At 37.6% G+C, this 21520-nt stretch overlaps 1 protein-coding gene across 1 annotated transcript in view; it reads right to left on the bottom strand.

The window, feature by feature from the left end:
- The window catches only part of LOC104497278 (chromosome unknown open reading frame, human C15orf41), a 99976-nt gene extending 90692 nt beyond the window's left edge, over positions 1-9284 (bottom strand). The window contains exons 1-5 of the mRNA XM_010140512.1: positions 9223-9284; positions 6911-6922; positions 5909-5954; positions 4980-5044; positions 1618-1678 (exon numbers count right to left, since the gene is read on the bottom strand). Of these exons, the coding sequence (XP_010138814.1) occupies positions 1618-1678; positions 4980-5044; positions 5909-5954; positions 6911-6922; positions 9223-9284 (246 nt within the window). The remainder of the gene's footprint in view (positions 1-1617; positions 1679-4979; positions 5045-5908; positions 5955-6910; positions 6923-9222) is intronic.
- Between the last annotated feature and the right edge of the window lie 12236 nt (positions 9285-21520).

The following is a 21520-nucleotide window of genomic DNA, read 5'->3' as shown; positions in this document are numbered from 1 at the left end:
TTGTTTGGAAGCAGTAATCTGGTGCTGGTTATTGCCACATTTCCCTAATGCATTAGGCAGCAGTCACAAAATGCATTGCCTTCCTTATAGACCTGCTACTATGAAATCAGAAGCATCCAAGTTCTTTTTGTATATCTCTCCTTCCTCTTAGATTTAATTTTTATTTATTTCTGAACTGCAGATATCTTTGATCTGAATTGCAAAAATGCATTAGTATAATATAAGCAAAGATATGCTCACTAGAGTCAGAAATTATATGCATCATCTCTAAATCAGTGGGAAAAAATATACAAAGAACCAGTAACAGATATATTACTTTGTGCTTGAAATATTTTTATGACAGTTCCCATATAATATGGGTGCGATATATCATGAATCGGTTGTTTATCTATATTCTTAATAAGATTGTACTTATTTATGTAAAGTACATTCTGCTCTCAGTACTTTAAGACTTGTCTTTTCCAGAAATGGAAGAAGCTCCACATGGCCACTAATATGAAATCAGTCCTTTACGCTAACTATATGATCAGGATATGTGGACACTTCACAGATCATTAAAACCTTGGAGTAATTGATAAGTAATCGCTCATTTGCTGGCTGCAGCAATGTACATGAGAGAGGAACCATTCTTTCTTACTAATGTAACATGCAAAACTTGCTGCTACTGCAACACTTAATGTTCATAGCGCCATCTCATTTTTAATGCGAACGCTCATTTTCTGCCTCCTTCTTACATTTTCTATTAAAATACAACACAAACCAGCATACATTTCATCCCATCCCTTTGAGGGTTGCATACGCAGTCCCGAGGAGTATCAGCTATTGTGGTGGTGGTATTATTATTGTAAATAAATATTTTAGAGTTTAGGGGTAGATATTTCATCAATTTTTTTTCCTAGGAGGCTCACTGCCACTCTTTCAAACTTTTTACACCTTCTCTAAGGTAGTGCTTTAGATAGCAGTTTTTAAGGCAAAAAGCACCTTGCATCCCAAAGCAGATTCATCTTCTAGTTAATAAACAGCATCAATACATTTATCAAGACTTTAATGGCAACCATACTGAACTTCTCATCCACCAGCTTTTCTAGGAAATGGCTATACTGAGGAATTCATTCTGCTTAATTGCTTTATATTAAGCAGTTTTCATTAGCTACCCTCTAACCCATGTGAACAGAAATAAACGGAGTCAGGAAAATTAACTGTTTTAACCCTTTCTATTATTAAAATAAAATAAAATGAAATCTTAGATGGGTTTTGATATTAAAAACAAGGAATCAAATATAAGTAAAACTGATGCAACTCCATTTAATCAATGTGGGAATTTTTACTAATTTTAAAGACCTACGGTCTGTCTGAAATTTCCAGCAAAATACAAATTTAGAGTTTCTTACACATTTGCCTTGAAGTTAAAGAGACTAATTACATTAACTGATTTATTAATAAATGGGCTTTTTGTCTAATTATTGTAAGTACTAACAGACTGGGGAACCATTTTAAATGTCTAATGTGCCTTGAAACCATTTTTTTTACGTTAATTACATTTCTCACTAAAGTCACTATAGATATGCCCCCTAGGTTTTACACTGGAAGATTAAAGAAAAAAGTAAGGATGATTACCTCATTGGCCAGCTCCAGTAATACAGGGGCAGCTGCATTTTTCATCACCCCATTCAGGTACCTAGACAAGACAAAGCCATGTAATTCTGCAGTGGCAAAAAAGGCCAGTTTGTACATGTCAGTATCTCTTGTGAATCTCTTTCATTTGGGGGGAAATACTTAGTACAGACTATTTAAAGGAAAATCTTCTAAGAAATAAGTGTTTTGAACAATCACTAACGCTCCAGGGTTGTGCCCTACTCATCTGCAAGTTACATCAGTTAAGTCACTGGTAAAAACCACAATATATCAAGAAATTTTAAAAAAATTGCTTAATGAAATAAATAGTATCTGTACTACTTAAAGATGCATCACATCAAATAAACCTCTATTATTCACAGTAAAGATTTTGGGTTCCACATGACCTTCAACTACAGAGGTGCACTGTATATCTTACTCAATTCACTACTACATGCAAGAACTTAAACTCTCAAATTTAAGCCAGGTTTTATCAACTGGGCGTTCCTTAAAACACTAAAAGCTCACTTTAGTGAAATCAGCATCTAACAATCAAATTCATATTCTAAAGAGAAAATAAAACAAGATATATACAGGATCCAATAAAAGGTGATGTACCAATGTCACAGGCTTAATGTTTCTGGTTAAGGGTATCAGACCAATACGGACACAGTGATGTTTCTGACCATCGCTTCACACAACATCACCTGCCTCACTTCTTTTACTTTCACTCTTTGATGTTTACATTTCATTAATGCCTAAAACCTGCTCTCAGGAGTTGGTGGGAAGAAGCTGTGTTATTGGAAGCCACTTTGTGCTCTGCAGCTGCGTGGAAAAGAACCATCTTTACCAACATTTGAACCTGCTCGTTTATCCTATCTGTATTCATTACTGATATATATCATTACTGACATCATTAGAGGGCCACAGCCTTTCCAGCTCTATTACCTATCCATCAGAAGCCACTCTTCTGCTCATTAGTTACAGACATTAAAATTCTTTATCATTTTACCTTTCTGTGGAATTGGTGTAACACCTTTACAAAGACCTCTTCACAGAGGATTAGACGGCTTTTTGTTTGCAAGTTATTCTGAGGCTTAATGACTAAAGGAAATGATAAAAGCCTTTTGCTGTAACCTATTTCAATTCTACATAAAAAACCCATAAAACAAGATGTCTGGTCTATTTTTCAATATTGTCTATACTGAAAATTTACAAACAGAAGACAAAAAAGAGAGATCATAAACAAAATACCTAACCAGGAAGATTTACTTGAGATTAATGTTCTAAAAGATGCATCTAGTTGATCAAACAGCAAAGCTCCAGCTGACAAAGGGGCAATTTCCTTTCAGATATTTCTAATGCTACTGGCAATTCCATTATGGTCTAATGGGTTTCACATTCTGATGGCCAATACTGTTCTGAAATGCTTACTGATCCTTCTCGTAATTTGCCTTTGTGTTTGCCTAAATTTAAGACTAGTAAATCTCAGCAAAAACTACTTCTCTCAGCTGTACTTCTACTTGCTCCCAACAGGGACCACTGGAAATTACTATCCAAAACCCGGTAGTTTCTGACCTAGGAAAGCAATGGGAGCACAATTATCCATTTAGACTGTCGGTGGGAATGGGAAGGAGCATAACACCCAGAGCAGGGTTTACAGTGCTAAGATAGATGCTATCTTAGAGTAAGAGTAAAGGAAGAAGTAAAGAAGAGTAAAGGAGAAGACATGTTTGTCACGCTTATGCTTGAAGCATTTCAAACCGGCTCCTGATTCAAGTAGTCTGCCCCTGTAGCTTACAAAACATACTACACAGTAAATCTACCAAAACAGGATTGAGATGAGTTTTCTAACTATTAGCCCGAACATCTCCGATTTTAAAACATGTGCATTTTATTCGGTCATGTTAATACATTTGCAATATGAAATACCCAGAAACAGCATAAAGAACGATTTTCCCTGCCACCACCATATAGCTTCATACATAATGCATTAGTCATGTACTGCTATCATACTTCAGACAGTACAGAAGGGGACAGGAGACCAAATCCTCATACCTGATATGAGCCAAAATTAATCATACCTACAACCTCACTGGTACCAATACAACTAATGCTCTGCATAAAGCAAAATTTGGTCCCATGTTTCAGGTTTAATTTGTTGGAGCTAACAACACATAAAAGTGATTTAAAAGATTTACACGTTCTAAGAAAAGGGTTATTTACACCGCAGTTACAATTAACATAGAGTACCTCACTGAAACTGTGCTAGTGAAAAGTAACTAAAAAAAGTATTGTAATACATGACTATTGACACAACAGAATTACAGGCCAGTAGTCCTCCTAAACAAGAATCAACACTAGAAGAAGTGTGATGTGAGCCAGTATAAAGTTTTACAGAACAATACAACTATGAAAGAATTAAAATCAACCCCCATAAACGGTCAATTCACACTAGATATTCTAAACCAGTGTCTGATATAATCAGGCTGTGCGTAGGTTTTAAATATATGACTGCGGAAGCACAGTTAATTGTTCACAAATTAAGGCTTTTTGTATATTTTCCTGATTCATACAGATTAATATTAAGCACAAATATCAGACATCTAGAATCAAAAGTATGAACTCACTTGCCATGCAAGCTCCTCAGATATGTCAGTCTACTAAGTAATATTTTAATTGCGTATCTTTACCAGTTCTCAGTATGCCCCAATTATGTCATGGCAATATTTTTAGTAAAGCCTATAGAAGTAACAGACAAACTATAAGTTGCAGCAAATACAGTTTATTAGCTTAAGATGCAAACAATTGTAAAATATTGTAAAGTGACATAAAGGTTTTCATCCTCCCTTAACAGCTATTTCTGACACTTCTGGGGATAAAAGAGGAGTGATCTAAAAATTAGTGCTTTAACTGGCAACACGTGAATTTAACATGCGACTCTCTGTAATGTAACACAAATGTTTTAGAAGTACAAGCAACTGTAGCAGAAAAAGCTCCTTTGCTGTACGGAAGTTATCATCTATATTGGTCTTGAAACAGAAATCCTGTAATTATAAATTACAGGCAATATATAATAAATGCTATCCCATACACCGTAAAAAGTATTCACTTATCCTGACCTACTGCCAAGGAATCTTTATCAGACTGACCAAAAGCCAAAAAATTTCTGCACTTGCACTGAAAAACATTTTTACATGAACCATTCTGTATTCCTCATCCCGAATTTTTACTTTACTTTTACGGAAAACTGAAGTCATAATTATTAGCTAATAAATAGCTTAGCTAATAAGCTAATTTCCTCCTCGTCGCCGTACCACTCAGCAGTTTTGAGGACACTCTTCCCCAGGGTGGGGCAGTCATACCTTTGGTAGTAAGTTTCAATAGCTTCAGCAGTGTGATGCTTGGCATGTGTTCTTTTGATTTGTTTCTAGAAGAACAAAAAACCAAACAAAGCGTCTTACAAACGTGTCATATATCAAAACACAGAAATCATGACTGCCCAAACACATGTTCCTTGGCTACACTGTGATATATAAACTGAACTATGTTTTTAGATTCTGTACAGAAATGACATTCAATCTACCTATTGAATTGAACGTCTTCAGACTGTACTGCAATGTACCATATATGTAAAAGCCAATAAGGTCACAATAATTGAATCTAAATAAGTTTACTGAAGGCTGCAGAGGGCAAAGAAAAACTTGTTCTCTCTTTCAACCTTTGTATTAATTTTCCCTCAATTCAATTCCATCTAAGTCTGGTGCACTCTAGTTTTACAATTCAATTGGCATTTTTAACCAGGAAGAACATTGCTTAAAAACAACTTATTTGAAAAACTACAAAAAGTAATTCCATAGAGACTTGCCACTTGACTGACACCTGTCATCTCATGATAAATGACTCCATTTTCTGCCTCTCTTGCCTTCTGCCACTCCGGCAATGGTCATTTATCATCATCTCTGTCAGCAATGGAAAGCAGCACTGACAGTGCAAGTCAGCAAACATTTAGCACATGGAACCACGCAACACAGGGAAATTATTATTGTCAGAATAATAATGGTTTAGCATAATTTATTACAGGTCCACCAAATAAGCAAAGGCTAGATGTTATTAGACAGATGGATGGGTAGGCTTGGCAGCCATCCACTGAGACTCAGGCGGTGCTTGATGTGGAAAAGGGAACATCCTCCAAACCAATCAGAAAGCTGGCAGTTCAATTACAAAGAAATAAAGGGACATTCATCATTCAATTAGGCACCTGTCAACCCTCACAAAGGAGAAAACTTCTAACCTGGTACTCCTGGGAGAAGATGCTCAGCAGAGTGGACTGCGATTGACTGGAACAAATAAAAGAAGGACAAAGTTAATTACTGGAGTGCACTGCAAAGAAACAAAAGAGAAGGGAGCTTCAAAGGTAGGCCTGCTGCCCTGTAATCTAACAGAACATGAAAACAAGTGTGGAAAAGTTGTTCCAAATGAACACCTCAGACAAAGGCTTCCTGCTGCTAGGTCAAGGAGAGAGCGTACGAGGGAGGGGAGGAAAATACAGCAAGAGTTTCAAAGCAAATGAGCATATTGTTTGGGTGATTCCTTATTCAGCTTCAGAACCCTCAAAGTCCTATCAGGAGCAGGTAGCTGAGTTAAAAGGGAACAGGCAAAAAGGAAAACAAAGCAACATTTCCATTAATAATTGATGGAGTTAAATTCCATCAGCAGTTGGGAACATGCCGCTTGTTCATTGGCAACATATTGAAATTCATTTTGTTAGCAGCAAGGGAACCTCTTCAGTAGCTGTCTCATATTCAGGTTAAAAACTTCCCCTCTGTCAGAAGTAGCATATGGGACCACTGGAACATTCCCACTGAAACTGATGTGCTTTGAAAATAGAAACTTTCACAGCAGGAAGCCGAGATTCCCCGGAGTCGGTCATTTCCAAAAGCTGCCATAAGCTTCATTCATCTAAGGCTCCACTCAATGTCAAACACCTGGCAATGAAGCAACCTGGAAAGCATTCTTCCCAAGTGGGAATTTTTCTCTCTGAATTGTTAACATTTAGAAATGGGACAAGATTTTTTTTTTCCCCCCTTCTGAAAGGCAATCAATACCACACCGCTACTGTTTTCAATTGTCCTCTGTGGATATATCTACCTCATCACATCCTGAATACAATTAATTACTCCTGATATATTTTCCTACTACATGCAACTTGAACAAATTATAGTCTCAATAAATCAAGTTTTATGGTACAGCAAAGTATTATGAATAATTAACATTTTTCGTTTTGTGAACTTACCTAGAAAGGCATAGCAAAGGTAGTTAAAGGTTCAGCAATTTCTAAAGACCCGCTCTTCTGCCAGATTTCCTGTATGTGAATTTAACACCTGTATCACATCTTAAGTACCTTAAATGTAACTGTTCTCTCCATATTAAATGGCCTTTTGCAATTTTCACACCTCGGAAATACTTATTTAAGATAAAGAAGTCTTACTCCCCTTTTCAGAAGGGAAAACTGAGGTACAGGATGCATAAATGGTTTGTTCAGGTTTAAACAGATGGTATGGCTACGCGCACAGTATAAAAAGTTACTGCTAAACCAACCAGTTGAAGCATTAGGAACAAAGCGACTAGATTAACCAGTGCTATATGACGAGCTTACTAGTTTGTCTAACCCGTATCTGTGCTTACAGCATCTTTGCCACAACACCGTATTTTGGGCTTGTCTGCCCAGCGTAACATCTGTGTGACAGCAGTAAGCTGAGCCTTGATCTCTGGTATTTTACACACGAGAATGTTTACTCTGAGTAAAAATTAGAGAAATGATAGCAACACTGACTAATATACAGATTTATTAAATTAATGGATTACAGAAAAATGATTTATAGTATAGTCGAGAAATTAAATATTCTTAAATATACGTAATTTGACACAGAGGCCAGGAGATATATACCACAATGCCTCCCCAAAAGGTGCACTATCCAATTATGGCAACCTTCAACATGCACATGGAATCATTACAAGGTGAACAAAAGAAAGAAGTTAGGATTATATCCTTACACAGGCTATACACACATGCAAAGCTAAGGTATTTCAAGGTGATTTATTTAAAAAACCCTGCAGGCTATAAATAAGTTGGATACATATGGCCCCCTAATGGCTCTCCACGTAACTATTATTATCTGGCAGATTTACATGGTCGTAATGGTAGAACTGAATTTAGAGAAAAGATGGGGAAAAAACCCAAACCAAACCAGGACAGCATTTAACTGAATTTGTAGTTTGAGTTCTCTCACACTGACAAACCAATTTGTGTATTTTTACACTATTCCCAGTAGGATTACTGTACTTATCGTACCATTATCCTATTATACCCACTGACATATCACAAAGAACTAAGACCATTATCCCACTCGTCACACTCCTGACTCTTGTCCATTTTATTTGTTCCCTTTCCTTGGATTTTGCCCTTCCACTTCAGTACAGTCTGACACCCCTCCCCTGTGCTTTCAACCGTTCAGATCATTTAGGACTTAAGACGACCACTAAAACCTCAGTCCAACCTCCAGTTGGATATGTACCAGGCTGCAGTACAAAAAAACATTATGTCTGTGACAAAGAGAATTATTTCAATAATACTATTCAAAGAATTCAAGCCTTACTACCGGAAAATCTTCCTCCTTCCCCAGAAGAAGTGGATTTATATCTTCTCATGGCTGCTTCCATGTTTCTTTTGGTTAAGATAGTTCCCCTCCTAAACACTAAACTCACTTCTTTGCCACTCGGCATTTCCTTGCCACAATTCCATTACCACTACTTCCTGGCAAAATGAAATAGCTCCTCAAAAACACAGCTGGAGCATCTACTGCAAGGTGCCACTGACGGAAAACTGAAACATCATGATTTTGGAAAGCTCTGAAAAAAACAGCTCTGTGCACTTGGAGAGGGGACACAAGTCATGAACATGCATTTGCATTGCAAGATCACAGCTGCTGATCCCGAGAGCAGGGATACTGTCATGCAAGTTATCATCACGGGAGTGATCACTACGGGAGCAGCCACGTTCCTAGAGCTCCATCCATCCTCTGATGCTTACACACAGGATTTCAAAGCAGCAAATGAGCAGAGACATTAATACAGCTGAGATACCCAAATGTAACACTGAAAATATCTCTTCTTCAAAATAACATTTCAGTGCTGTCCTATTGCCTTGCATGGAATGAAGTTTATAGTAAGCCTCATGGCTCACTGGAAGGCGAGGGATCTAGTCATGTGTGTGTTGAGCAAGCTGTTCTGTCCAGAACTCCAACTGCAGAGCCAAGGTGGAAATTTGCTCATTTTGTGAAACAATAAAACTCCTCAATCTCATAATTCCAAGTATGCCTAGTTTAAATAATTAATAAATAAAATTGTTGCCCATCTTGAAGAACTAAATCTATTTTCCAGAAAAACAAGCAAACTTTCCTCTTAAGTTCTGTTCTTTCATGGAAACATTCTGCAATTCCAGACGGTAACAGATCTAACTCCCAGAGCTCTGTTCAAAGCAACCAGGCTTGCTCTTCCAACATCCTCTCTTTCTTGTACACCAGCATCCATAATGAACCAATTTACCTTTTGTTACTCTGTGTTGATGTCGGTGGCATACTTTCATCTGAACGCCTCATGTACTTCATGCTCCCGTCAACATATAACTAGATTTAGGCAGAAAACTGTGAAATCTAAAATCTGCTACAAAATGTCCTTTTTTTTTTTTAAGAAAATAACTTTCATGTTAAAAAAAAAAATGTCATTTCTAGTTTCCAAATGATAAGAAGATATAAAAATTTGCTTCTCATTAAAAAAAAGTATTACAGATATCAAAGTCCACCCACATTTAGAATGGGATGCCCAAGGCAAACCAGAACAGGAGACAAGGGAAATAATCTTCACGAACTTAGAGATCAGTCAAGCTAAAAATTCAACTGAAAGTCTGGTGCTGGGAAAAGAATATGTCTTTTGGTCATTTAACATGTAAGAATAAAATTCAGACCATTCCCTTCTAATTAATCCCAGAATTTTGCAGAGGAGGAGTGCTACCATCCCTGGAGAGTCTTTCGGAAATGTTTTGTTTTGCCATGAGTGTTCATATATAAACTGGTAACAGATAATACGCTGATGCAGATCAGTGCTTCGTAATTAAGAGCTGATATAAAGCTCTGGCCAAGAAGCAGCCAGTAAAGACGGCTCAAAAAGAATTTAATTGGATCATACCATCTTCTCAACAAAGCCGGCCTGCAGATCTAGCCAAGATTTGGGGTGCTCTCCAACTTAATATTTGCTATTTACTACAGCCTTTTACTACAGGAGAAAATCCAAACATGACAACTCTTGCAAATAATTAATCCTCTAGGGATAAGATAAAACTTTTCTACTTTATTTTCTGAGATTACTGAAAACATAGAATTTTAGCTACGAACTCAAGTTTCTACTTGTTCTATCTATTAATTTTAAAATGAGTTTCTTTTCCCTCATATTTAAGTCCACAATTTTGCCTAAAATAGAAAGACTAAAAATTCAGGTTTGCATTTCATTTATTTACCATGGAACAAAGGAAGAGTATCTAGAGATCTGTGCAAAAAATAAAGAGTAAATATGAACTGCAGTATTTAATCCAGTAACTGTTCACGGAAGTGAACAAGCAAGGGGAAAGCATCTCCATCAGGAGACAAATACGTATTTTATCTACAAAGAACACTGCTTCATTGCTTGCCTTCCACAGAACAGAACATTCCACCTTGTTAAGAAAATAAATATATTGGTTAATAAACTGAGTGTGGGGGCAGGAGCTGTTTCCAAAATTCAGAAGCTCTTATGTGGGAAATTCCAAAGCAGCAGTGTCAAACCTTCTCTTGGAAGGGCACACAACACCCCACTTAGCCACTGCAGAAGTTCAGGTAGGGCGAGAAATTGTTTCTTTCCTTCCACAGTCTGCAGCATGAGTATGTAGTGTCAGCTGTATCCCTTCAAGAAATGTGCTGAAGCAGACAGCAAGAGCCTCTCATTTCTAATAACCAGGACAGAACTTCCCCTTTCCATGTATAATAAGTTTAAAAAATATTTTTACTAATGAAATATTGAGCTTTACAATAAAAGTAATACATACAACTTAGGGCTAGAATTGCATGGTGCTGCCATGCTGGATTAAGAATCTATGTGAGGAAAGAAATATAGATTCGATTAATTTATATGGCTGGGAGTGGAAGGGGAATCCTCCTCATAGCTATCCTGAGATTCCAGAATGTGTCTCTAAAATACATTTTTCCTGTTACATTACCAAAGACACGAAACTCAAACAGCCTTTTAATTCTCACCTTCTGTACTGCAAATGCTTTGGAACAGGGACTCCTAAAGAAAGCAATGTTTCTGTACTGCTTATCACCTGCCACCCAGTCCGCTCTTGTTTCTAAAACTGTGACAGTAATGGATTTCAAAGAGATCTAGCAGCATTGGTTCAAATGCGTTACACATGCACGGACGGGTGAAGCCTCCACAGTTTCCCAGAACTGCAGGGTGTAGGCTACAAGCACCACAGTTACCCCTCCCAACCAACTCAAGCCAGTCTGATGGTGAACCTCCCACCTGAGAGGAGGCAACAACCAGCGGATTCTCAGAATTTCATTCTGTCAGGACTGTCACGGCAGAAGGAAAGGCTTCTTAGCAGTCTGAATGGTTTCATGTGAGCATCTGGGAAAGCTCAGGAATAACAAGAGCCTACAAAAGCTTGAGACCCACTAGGCTTATGTGCATCCAGGGACTGAAGAACATGGGACGAGGGAGGGAGACTCACTGACCTCTAGAAGAGTTACGGTTTTAAATTCTCTCCACTGCAGCTTTTAATACTAAAATCTTTCCTAAAGTCTTAATATGCTTGTGGTCACTTATCTGAATGAAAATTCTCAAAACGCAGATTAATGTCTCTGTAAACATTTCTACCTCATCATTCACAGATCTAATGTTGATTTATCAGAAATCAGTGAATTGCCAATTTAAGCTACATCAATATATGTGTCTATATATACGTGTGTGTCTGTGTGTGATTATATGTTTAAATCAATATATTAGTTTGAATTGGAGTAACTAAGTAACAGAAAAGTACCTAAGTCTTCAGTGGTAACACAGTAACGTCAATAAGGCGGCTATTTTCAAATGCTACAGCTTTCCAGCTACAGCCATTCAGGTCTGGAATACAAAACCAGTTTTATTATCTCTGCATAAGAAGCTCTCCATACAATGAAGTATTAGCAGTAGCTACTACTTCGGGAACTACACAGCCAAATCAGTGTTGTTGGGGAAACACTCCCTTTACAAACATATTAATACTAAAAATGTGTGTGCGTGTATACATATATGGCAAGAAGTAGCTGCTGATATGCTCATTTCAGACTTAATACCATCACATTAAAAATCAAGATAAAATTCAAGCTCATCTAGAGAACTTCAGGACTAATCAATTTTGAAGTTCTCCGATATCCAGTTCAATAAACTGTGCAACAGCTCAACTCAAAAGGTTTAAATACGAATCACTAAAAATTGTCTCTGCATCAATTTCATACGTTTGGTAGGATCAAAAATAAAAAGGAAAAGTAACGAGTCCAAGGGAAAAGACCTCCTGCACTGCAGGCTTACACCATCCAACGACAATAAAAAGGTTAAATGCAGGCATGTGCATACAACTTTGCTGCCTGTAGCCAGGGTTATGGGAATAACAGTATGACAAAGCTCCGAGAAGGCTACTTGAGAAGAGTCATCACTTCTATGACCTTGACACTGGTTGGTCCCACAACTTCTATACAATTTAGTGATGTGCGAGAACAGATGATGGTGCAATACATAGAAATGGCAGCATTTAAAATTCATAGTAGCATAAGGCCATTACTTTTCCCACTGGGCCACTTGAACTTTAATAATGTCTGACCTAGTTGGCCAATAAGTTCTAGCAGCAGACAGAGGAAAATTGCCAGTATTAGATACTGTTTGAATGATTTTTCATTTAGAAAGACTTAGAAGTTCCTTTAAGAACCGAGCACCAATTCTTCCTGTGGACACCTCATTTTTTGGTGTCTGTTGTAATGGCCAATATATTCTAAAACAACTGCAGGCTATGAACAATCTGTATCGGACGTGAAAAAAATAAAATGCAGAGGTAAATACAAATTATCAAAACAGGCGATGATCACAAAATAATGCTAGCTCTTAGCAGAGATAAAATCCACCTTCTTTCACCCACACCACAAAAATCTAACTTTCAACAGCAGTAATACAAGCGTAACTCAAACCATGCCATATTCAAACGATTACGAAGTATTCCTGATCAAGCCCTCAAAATGAAAAAGAAGTCAGAATAAAGATGTTATTTTTCCATTCACATATATGTGCTTAAGATGAGAAGAAAACATTATGCTTCGAGCGTGGATAAACATTGGCAGATATTATGGTTAAAAATGGAACTCTGAAAAGGAACAGAAAAGGAACAGGAACAGAAAAGGAAATGAAAAGAAACTACTTTTTGGTCTTATTATCTGAGTATGCAAGTACAGAAGATAGATAGTAATTTGTCCAAGATATTGTTCTGGTATTTTTTGTCTCTGGAGTTAAACAGCATAGTGCTTGTTGCTTGAATCCTACTCAAATGCCAAACCCACACACAGACCTTGCACTAGCATTTCGAGTGAATTCTTTTCCATAAAACTATTTTGTAAGGTTCAGTTTTCAAGCTGAAAGTATTCTCAGATGCAATACAGAAGCAAAATATATTCACAACATAAGCTTAAGAATACAATGTCAGTGACAATTAAGTTAAATGGAAATTAAAACTCTCAAATAGTCTTACATCAGGCTTCAAAGACTATCAATTCTTTTCACCTTAATCATACCAGAACTTCTCTGGTACCCTTTGGTCATCTGGTCAGGGAGTCCATTGACAAAAGAAACTGACAGTAGTCAAAAAAGGTTTACCTCCCACATACCCCTTGATAATCACAGCACTTGTTCTCCATATTTCCATTTCCTAACCTCTAAATTCTCCTTTTAACTCTACCAACATAGTTTCTCAGAAAACTAGATAAAAATAGCAATGCTTGAGATGAACATAAGCAGATGATTTGCTATGTACTTAACTGTACATCATCCACACTTTATTTCAATCTACTTCATTAAGACTATACAGAAAACACATCCACAAGTTTGAACTCTTTCTCTTAGTATGACAATGTAAATGCTGAATCATTAGACAAAAATACACAAAAGTTGTAGTTATCTGATGACGGTTGTGCAAAGAAAGATGCTACTAGGCTGCAAGAGGAATGCGTCTCAATAAGCAGTGAAGGCAAAGAAGCTACAATTTAAATCAGGGATTTATCCCTCACCTTTCCTACCTGCCTCACTTTTCCTATCTACCTTGATAGGACCAAGGTCCATACACGGGAAAAACACTGACTTAGCAGGATATTACTGGAAAGAAATACTTGATATAATCATTTTGTGTTCATCCTCCTCATTTCATTTGGATAACTCTTAGCATTCTAGTTCTCCTTCCCACCAGGAAACAAATCGGATGATAGAACACCTTGTCAAAAGAAGTTTTTCAGACTCCAGTCTTAATTTCCTGATTGTAGAGAAAGTGGAATATCATTCCACTTTTGTTTTTTCAAATCTATTTGGTTCTGTATAAACTAGATGTTTAAATTTAATTTTAGAAATCTCTTTTTATGAGTGAATGGCAATTTGAAACTAATTAGACTGTTCATTTTAGGTTAAAAAATTAGTCTGTATGTAAAAAGCATATCTGTGCCAATTTGAAACTACATAAATCCCCAAACACCCTTAAACAATTTGCTCCTAAAAATATATAATCAAATTTAGAAAACTATAAATTATATTTAAATTTATTATTTACAAGCAATTAATTACGAAGACAGCCAGGTGGCTTTCATTACATAAATTACTGTTAATGACACTTGCCTCATGCTGCTACTGTATTTAGCATTTGCATGCATCACATGTCAAGCACACATACTGTTGCATAGCTATCTCCCAGGCAAAAAGTGAACACCTCAAATCAAAAAAGCCTCCAATAATCCAATCAAAACCGTTAATTCCTTAAACAAGTCAGAGTCTTATTAATGCTTCCCATACAGGTTATATTTTAAAGAACTTTAGCTCTATCAAACATGGATGATACAAAAGAATAGTTTCAAGTAAATTCCAGTTTTGGGAAAGATACAGATTTAAGGCAAGAAATGAACCCATTTATAGCGAGCCCCCTTGGGATTTTTAGCCTTTAGCCCAAAACAGTGTTTATTATTTAAAAGTTTATAATTTTAAAGCTACTCATAATTAGAAAACAAAATTAAAAAATCCCCAATAATTCTTGCTTATCTACAAAGCTGACATTGCAGTACTTAACCTTGCACCTTATGTTATGTACCGTATATGTAGATATTTACAGTCACCTTCAGGCCCAAGGTTATTGCTTACTGTGCCATAGAGGGAATAAACTAATTTAATTCCACTACTTATTTCCCATTGGAAAGATGGCAGAAACGCACTACGAAGGAAACCAAGTTGTTCCTTTTTCTGGTGGTCTTCCAGCACTCTTCTTTAAAAAGCTGGCAGGCATTACGAAGGGAACATCTGACAAGAGATGATCACAATATTAGATTATTCCATCCTAAAATTTCTCTAACCTTCTTTTCCACTCCTGCCAACAGGATTTTCCTTTCCCTTCCTCCTCTTTCCATAGGATTTATTGTTAGGTGTTCTTTGCACTGCTCTGAAAGTCCGTACAATGACTGTATGCTTTGCTCCCTGCAGTGCCGCAGGAAAGCGTGGCTTTCCAGAACTCTTACTCCATGCGCTAACAGAACAGAATCATCTCCAGTGTACACAGTCAATAGGTTCACCATATAGTGTCACCTTCGAAAAGCAACAAAATTTGACTAGTCTTGGCAGAATGGACCCAGAGGCCTTGATAAATAAATGTGGAAGCCAAGGAAGAAGGAAAAATAGTTCAACATCAAACATCTGATCTTTGTGAAAATAAACTGAGGATGACCTCAACATGCATCACGTTATATGGCATGTCTCACTGACAGTTATTAAATTTCTGAGGGTTGTCAAAAACATATTAAAAATACACATTGCCATCTTTAAATTGAGCACATAAGGACTAGACTTTGGAAAAAAAAAAACAAAACCAAACCCAAACAAACAAAAAAACAACCATGAGAAGGTTGTTTAGTTAAACTTCACTGGAATTCAGTGAAATTTGACTGTTACCATTCTTCAGGCAGCTTTAAAAAGGCTTCACACTAAACATCCCAACCCTGTCCTTTCTCATTTCAAAGTCTTTATATACTACGGGAAAAGCAGCAGAGGCCACAGTGCCTTTTTCTCCTTCAGATTAATTTTTATTTGTTCTTCACATTTCAATAGAAGAAGCTGGACATCAAAAGACAGTGGAAATTGAGAAATTTGAGAGAAAATATTCTGAACAGGATGGTTTACATTTCTGCATGTAAGTAATTAATAACTTCTCTGACATATAAAAGAGCGTATATTCTCAGAAAAAAGTCAGAGTCACCCTCTTCATTTTTAACTAAAGGGCATCTGAATACGTTTCCCAACCAAAAATAAGAATGTTGAGACCTAGGTTACAGAAACCGAAAGATTTAGAGGGAAGAAGGGGGCTAAGCCATAAATTAATACTAATTTGGGCTGGATATCCTTTGTTTTCAAACTTTTCCTTTTAAGAATAAGTAAAAGTTTCTACTATCAACTTTCATTTAAAAGAAATTTCTCCTCTCCCCCAACAGTAAAGCTTTAAGGCCAAGAACAGACAAAATAAGCCATGTATATAATTTTTTTAGCACAGCAGATATCCAAATACTTTTTTTCTCTCAGTATCTCAAAGTATTTTGTTAATGCACCACTTTCCACTAAACCAACCACAAACAAATCTTAAAGTTATGGTTGTTCATATGTAATCTGTTACCTGGATTAAAAAAAAAAAAAAAAAAAAAAAAAAAAAAAAAAAAAAAAAAAAAAAAAAAAAAAAAAAAAAAAAAAAGGCAGAAGGCCTCTCTCGCCACCTAATCACCATATCAATGACACATGCCACAACAGAGAAGCACTAGTTTATTTGATTGATCATGGTAGATAAACTCCAAATAACAGAGAAATTAACAAATGCTTGACATTTGCTCAACATCCATTATTCTGACACTGCTTTCAGGATTTCAAAGCCTGGGAGTATGCTTAATCAACATTCATATTCCCCAGTGAGCTACAGGCACCATATTGTGCCCCGCCTTAGCACTGATGAAAACTGCATATTGGCCATTTCCAAAATGTTCTGGGACTCCACACAGGGCCCCTTCTCTCCCTTGTTCCTGTTCTGCAGTTTTCTTTTAAACACTTCCAAGACAAAAGCATCTGCCAGTTTTTCTCTCTGGGGATGTATGCAAAATGAACTTAACAGTTTTAAGGCAGGAGAAAACCTCACATCTAAATTCATTCATAGGACAGAAAAGGGCCTAAGAGGCCTCTCTAGGGACAAAACCCTGCTGAAATTTTCCCCGACAACAGTGGGAGCTTTATAAAATCTAAGTCCAGACAATTTCCAATTCAAATGCCCAGCATAGCATGACCTTTGTCAGATCTATGAGCCCTAGATGCACCCACTATTTTTTTATTCTAACCAGCACAGACATTAGACAGGGCACTACTGCTAAGCAGGAGGTTGAATATTTGCATGCTCTTCTATTGTGAAAATGTAACAGTGACAGCACTGTGTCGAATTCTTTTCCCCCTAGAACTTTAACTCCATAGGAGAGGCATAGCTGACAGATGACTCTCCCAACATCTGTGTTATGTACACTGCACAGCTGAGGAACCTTGGATCACTGTCACAGCTTCTCGGAGATGACCTACACCTTTCCTACATCTACCCGAGATCAAAAAAGTAAAATAAAAAATTTTAAAATGCCATTTTTTGAAATGAAAAGTAAATATGGCAAGAAAGATTAACATAATTTAGTCATTAAGCTGTTCACATAGCAGCTCACCATATGTTGTATAAATGTCCTATACAAAATAATTTATCAGACCTGACACATTGCACATCATATTGTATTATTTAATATGCTTACTAAAATTTCATGGATCAAGCGCCACTTCTGAAAGCCCACAGAAAGCCCTAGAAAATGTTTCTTCATCTTCCATGATTTATTTTGATTATCTTTTACAGCTACATGATAAAGTGGAACTTGCAAAATTACGAGGTTAAGGTTTACACAGCTATCGCTTCATATACTAAAATATAACAAATGGCTCCATGTCCATATACCATTTCACTTGCATTTAATATTCAGAAGCACAGTAAACTAAGCACGTTGCTTTCCTCTGCATATTTTAATAATTTTAACTGGTTGTTTCAGTAAACATCCTGATGCTCTAACGTAAAGTTCCACTGAGAGAGAGAGATCCTTGATAGAGACTAAAGAGCAAAAAATTACAAAACAAACTAAAGCAAACAATTAACATGTGATGCATGTTGACTGACCCAAACCTTGCTATATAGAAATACAGTAATTTCTACACAGCAGCTGAAACATGAATAATATTTTTAAATGATTGAGATTTAAAATGTTAGAATGGCAAGCAACTACACCCGATAAATGGACAAAATTCTCTACCCGGAAATGTCAAAACCACAAAAGTAATAATGTGTAAGAATGACTGCTTGGCACTGGCAAGATCTGTGTCTACACAGAAAATTAAAACAAAAAGTGTGAGCAGGAAGCTTGTGGATAATAGTTGTTGGGTAAGCAATGAGATTTGTTTGGAAAAAAAACGCTCCACACTTAAAGAACACACCAAACAGATAGATATGGCTAGAAAAATATTTAGAGTGAAACCATGTATTAATTCCATCAAGGACCATTTTTCTTTTTCTCTCCCAGACCACTCATGTCAAATGAACACAATAAAAATGAGACAAAAAAAGTAGTCCGACCACTCTTTTTGGACAATAATCAGATTTTTCTGTTTCTAATAATAGGACAAAGCAAAACATATTCCTGTGTCAGATAATTCATTGCAATGAGGTCATTAAACACTGTATTTGGAACAGAACCTGCTTGGCCTATTGCAACACCTGTCAACTGTTCAAAGCAAATCTTCCTTTTTAAGCTCTATAAGAACCTGAAATACAGTTTGAGCTTTTACCCTTTTAAATGTTGTGTACCCAAGATAGCGTGCTTGTCTAGGAACACACGTTGCTCTGATGTGTTGAAAAATGAAGGACAGCTGCATTGACAACACACGTTTTACATTAATGCTGGAAATGGCCAACATTCAATAGTCTTTTCATCTGTAGGCACCTACACTCACTCTGTGGCTATTAGTTACTGTGCTTTGCTCCAGTTGTAGCGACTTCACGCGCATCTGCATTCCACAGAAGTGCAATAAAGAACTGGATCTTACCAGTATCAACAGCGGACTAGTACGAAGCTCTGCCATCTCCTAGCCAACCACAAATGGAAATAGAGATACATGGTTTCCTCATTGATGTCTGGGTCCTCAATTAACAATGAGGAACTCCAAAACACCTTTTATATTAATTCAGTCACAGAAAGTGAGAATTACCCCTACTTTGTTCATAATTTTTATGTTGTCTTTGAAACACTTTCAGATAGCTGTGTTACATAAGAGACTACTTTTTCTATCACATGGGTCTAACTTGAAGAAGTACTTGATGACATCCTGCTTTCTGTGGAAGAAAAACCTGTGCTATCTTAGGACGTTTTCATTCAGAGTTGAAGCTTCTGGAGCTATCTGGGAAGCAATGCTATCAAATCCTTCCAAGAAAGAATCACAAAATCATTTGGGTTGGAAGAGACCTTTAAAATCAAGTCCAACTGTTAAACCAGCAGTGCCAGCTCACCACTAAGCCATGTCCCTCAGCACCACATCTAGGAGTCTTTTAAATACAACCAGGGATGGGGAGTCAACCATCTCCCTGGGACGGCTGTTCCAGGGCTGGACAAAGTTTTCTGTAAAGAAATTTTCATAATATTGAGCCTAAAACTCCCCGGTGCAACTTGAGACGGTTTCCTCTCATCCTATCACTTGTTCCTTGGGAGAACAGATTGACTCCACTTTGCTACAACCTCGCTTCATGTAGTTGTGAAGAGTGATAAGGTCTTACCTCAGCCTCCTTTTTTTTTTTCCTCCAGACTAAACTAGCTCAGTTCCCTCAGCCGCTCCTCATAAGATTTGTGCTCTAGACTCTTCACCAACTCCGTTGCTCTCCTCTAGACACACTTCAGCACCTCAATGTCCTTCTTGAAGTGAGGGGCCCAAAACTGAACACACTACTCAAGGTGCAGCTTCACCAGTGCCCAGTACAGGGGGAAAATTGCTTCCCTGCTCCTGCTGGTCACACTATTGCTGGTACACCTGTCCTGCTCCTGCTGGTCACACTGTTGCTGATACAAGCCAGGATGCTGTTGGGCACACTGCTGGCTCATATTCAATTGGCTGTCAGCCAGCTCCCCCAGGTCCTTTTCCTCTGGGCAGCTTTCCAGCCACTCTTCCCCAAGCCTGTAACGTTGCAGGGGGTTGTTGTGACCCAAGTGTAGGACCTGGCACTTGGCCTTGTTAAGCCTCAGACCACTGGCCTTGGCCCATCGATCCAGCCTGTCCAGACCCCTCTGCAGAGCCTTCTGACCTTCAGGTAGATCAACACACCCACCCAGCTTGGTGTCATCTGCAAGCGTACTGAGGATGCACTCGATCCCTCATCCAGATCATTGATAAAGATGTTAAAGAGAACAGGGACCAATACTGAGTCCTGGGGGACACCACTGGTGACCGGCCACCAGCTGGATTTGACTCCATTCACCACCACTCTCTGGGCCCGGCCATCCAGCCAGTTTTTTATCCAGCAGAGTACACACATCCAAGCCATGAATAGCCAGTTTCTCCAGGAGACTGCTGTGGGAAACAGTGCCAAAAGATTCACTAAAGTCTAGTGAGACAATGTCCACAGCTCTTTCCTCATCCACTGAGTAGGTCACCTTGTCATAGAAGGAGATCCTGCTTGACTAAGCAGGACCTGCCTTTCATAAACCCGTGCTGAGTTGTATCTAGACCTTGCAGGTCTCGATGCATCTATGCAAATAGAGAACATTCACCTGAAAATAATGTCCTCTTCAGCACCACACCCTGACCTGGTGCCATTCTGCCATTTTGGATGGACAGCAACTCCTTAAATATCTTATTCAGATAAGAGAGATAAAGCAAGGGACTGAAGTTCAAGAATTCTCCAGCAAAAACCAATGAGATTGTCACTATCAATCAGGCTACTGGATATCCTGCTGTGTGCAGTGGAAGGGACATCATTCCTATCACCACTACATTCAAAACATTATGGACACTAGAATTTAGAAAATCAACATTTATGAAAATAAAACTGTAAGGCAGATAAAAATGCTTTAGTTGCTGACAAAACAGAATTTTGCAACCTAAGGGGTTCGCAAACCAAAATTTCCTATGGCAGCAACAGATACCCACTTGGAAAATTCAAGCCTACTGATAAGTTCATTTACTTTGAATTCTTCATTTGAAGTCCATGGACAACAAGGATCCCACGAAACACAAGTGGAAAACTAATGACAGAGCATGAAATCTTAGCGTACAAATGGGAGTTTGAAATCTACTTGTATGGGACCAATTAGTCAAAAAGCCCAAATGAACACGGCTTTTAACCATCACTGGATCTGAAGAGAATAGAGCAGTATTTTCCTGCTCCCCTTCCAGCGCTGCTGGTTTTTGTGGTAACAATACTCTATCAGGCTAGTCTTAGAAG

The sequence above is a fragment of the Buceros rhinoceros genome, unplaced genomic scaffold (genome assembly GCF_000710305.1).
Source record: "Buceros rhinoceros silvestris isolate BGI_N320 unplaced genomic scaffold, ASM71030v1 scaffold2567, whole genome shotgun sequence".
In the NCBI taxonomy this organism is placed as follows: Eukaryota; Metazoa; Chordata; class Aves; order Bucerotiformes; family Bucerotidae; genus Buceros; species Buceros rhinoceros.
Note: the sequence above shows the minus strand (reverse complement) of the source record. Positions and strands in the feature narration are given on the sequence as shown.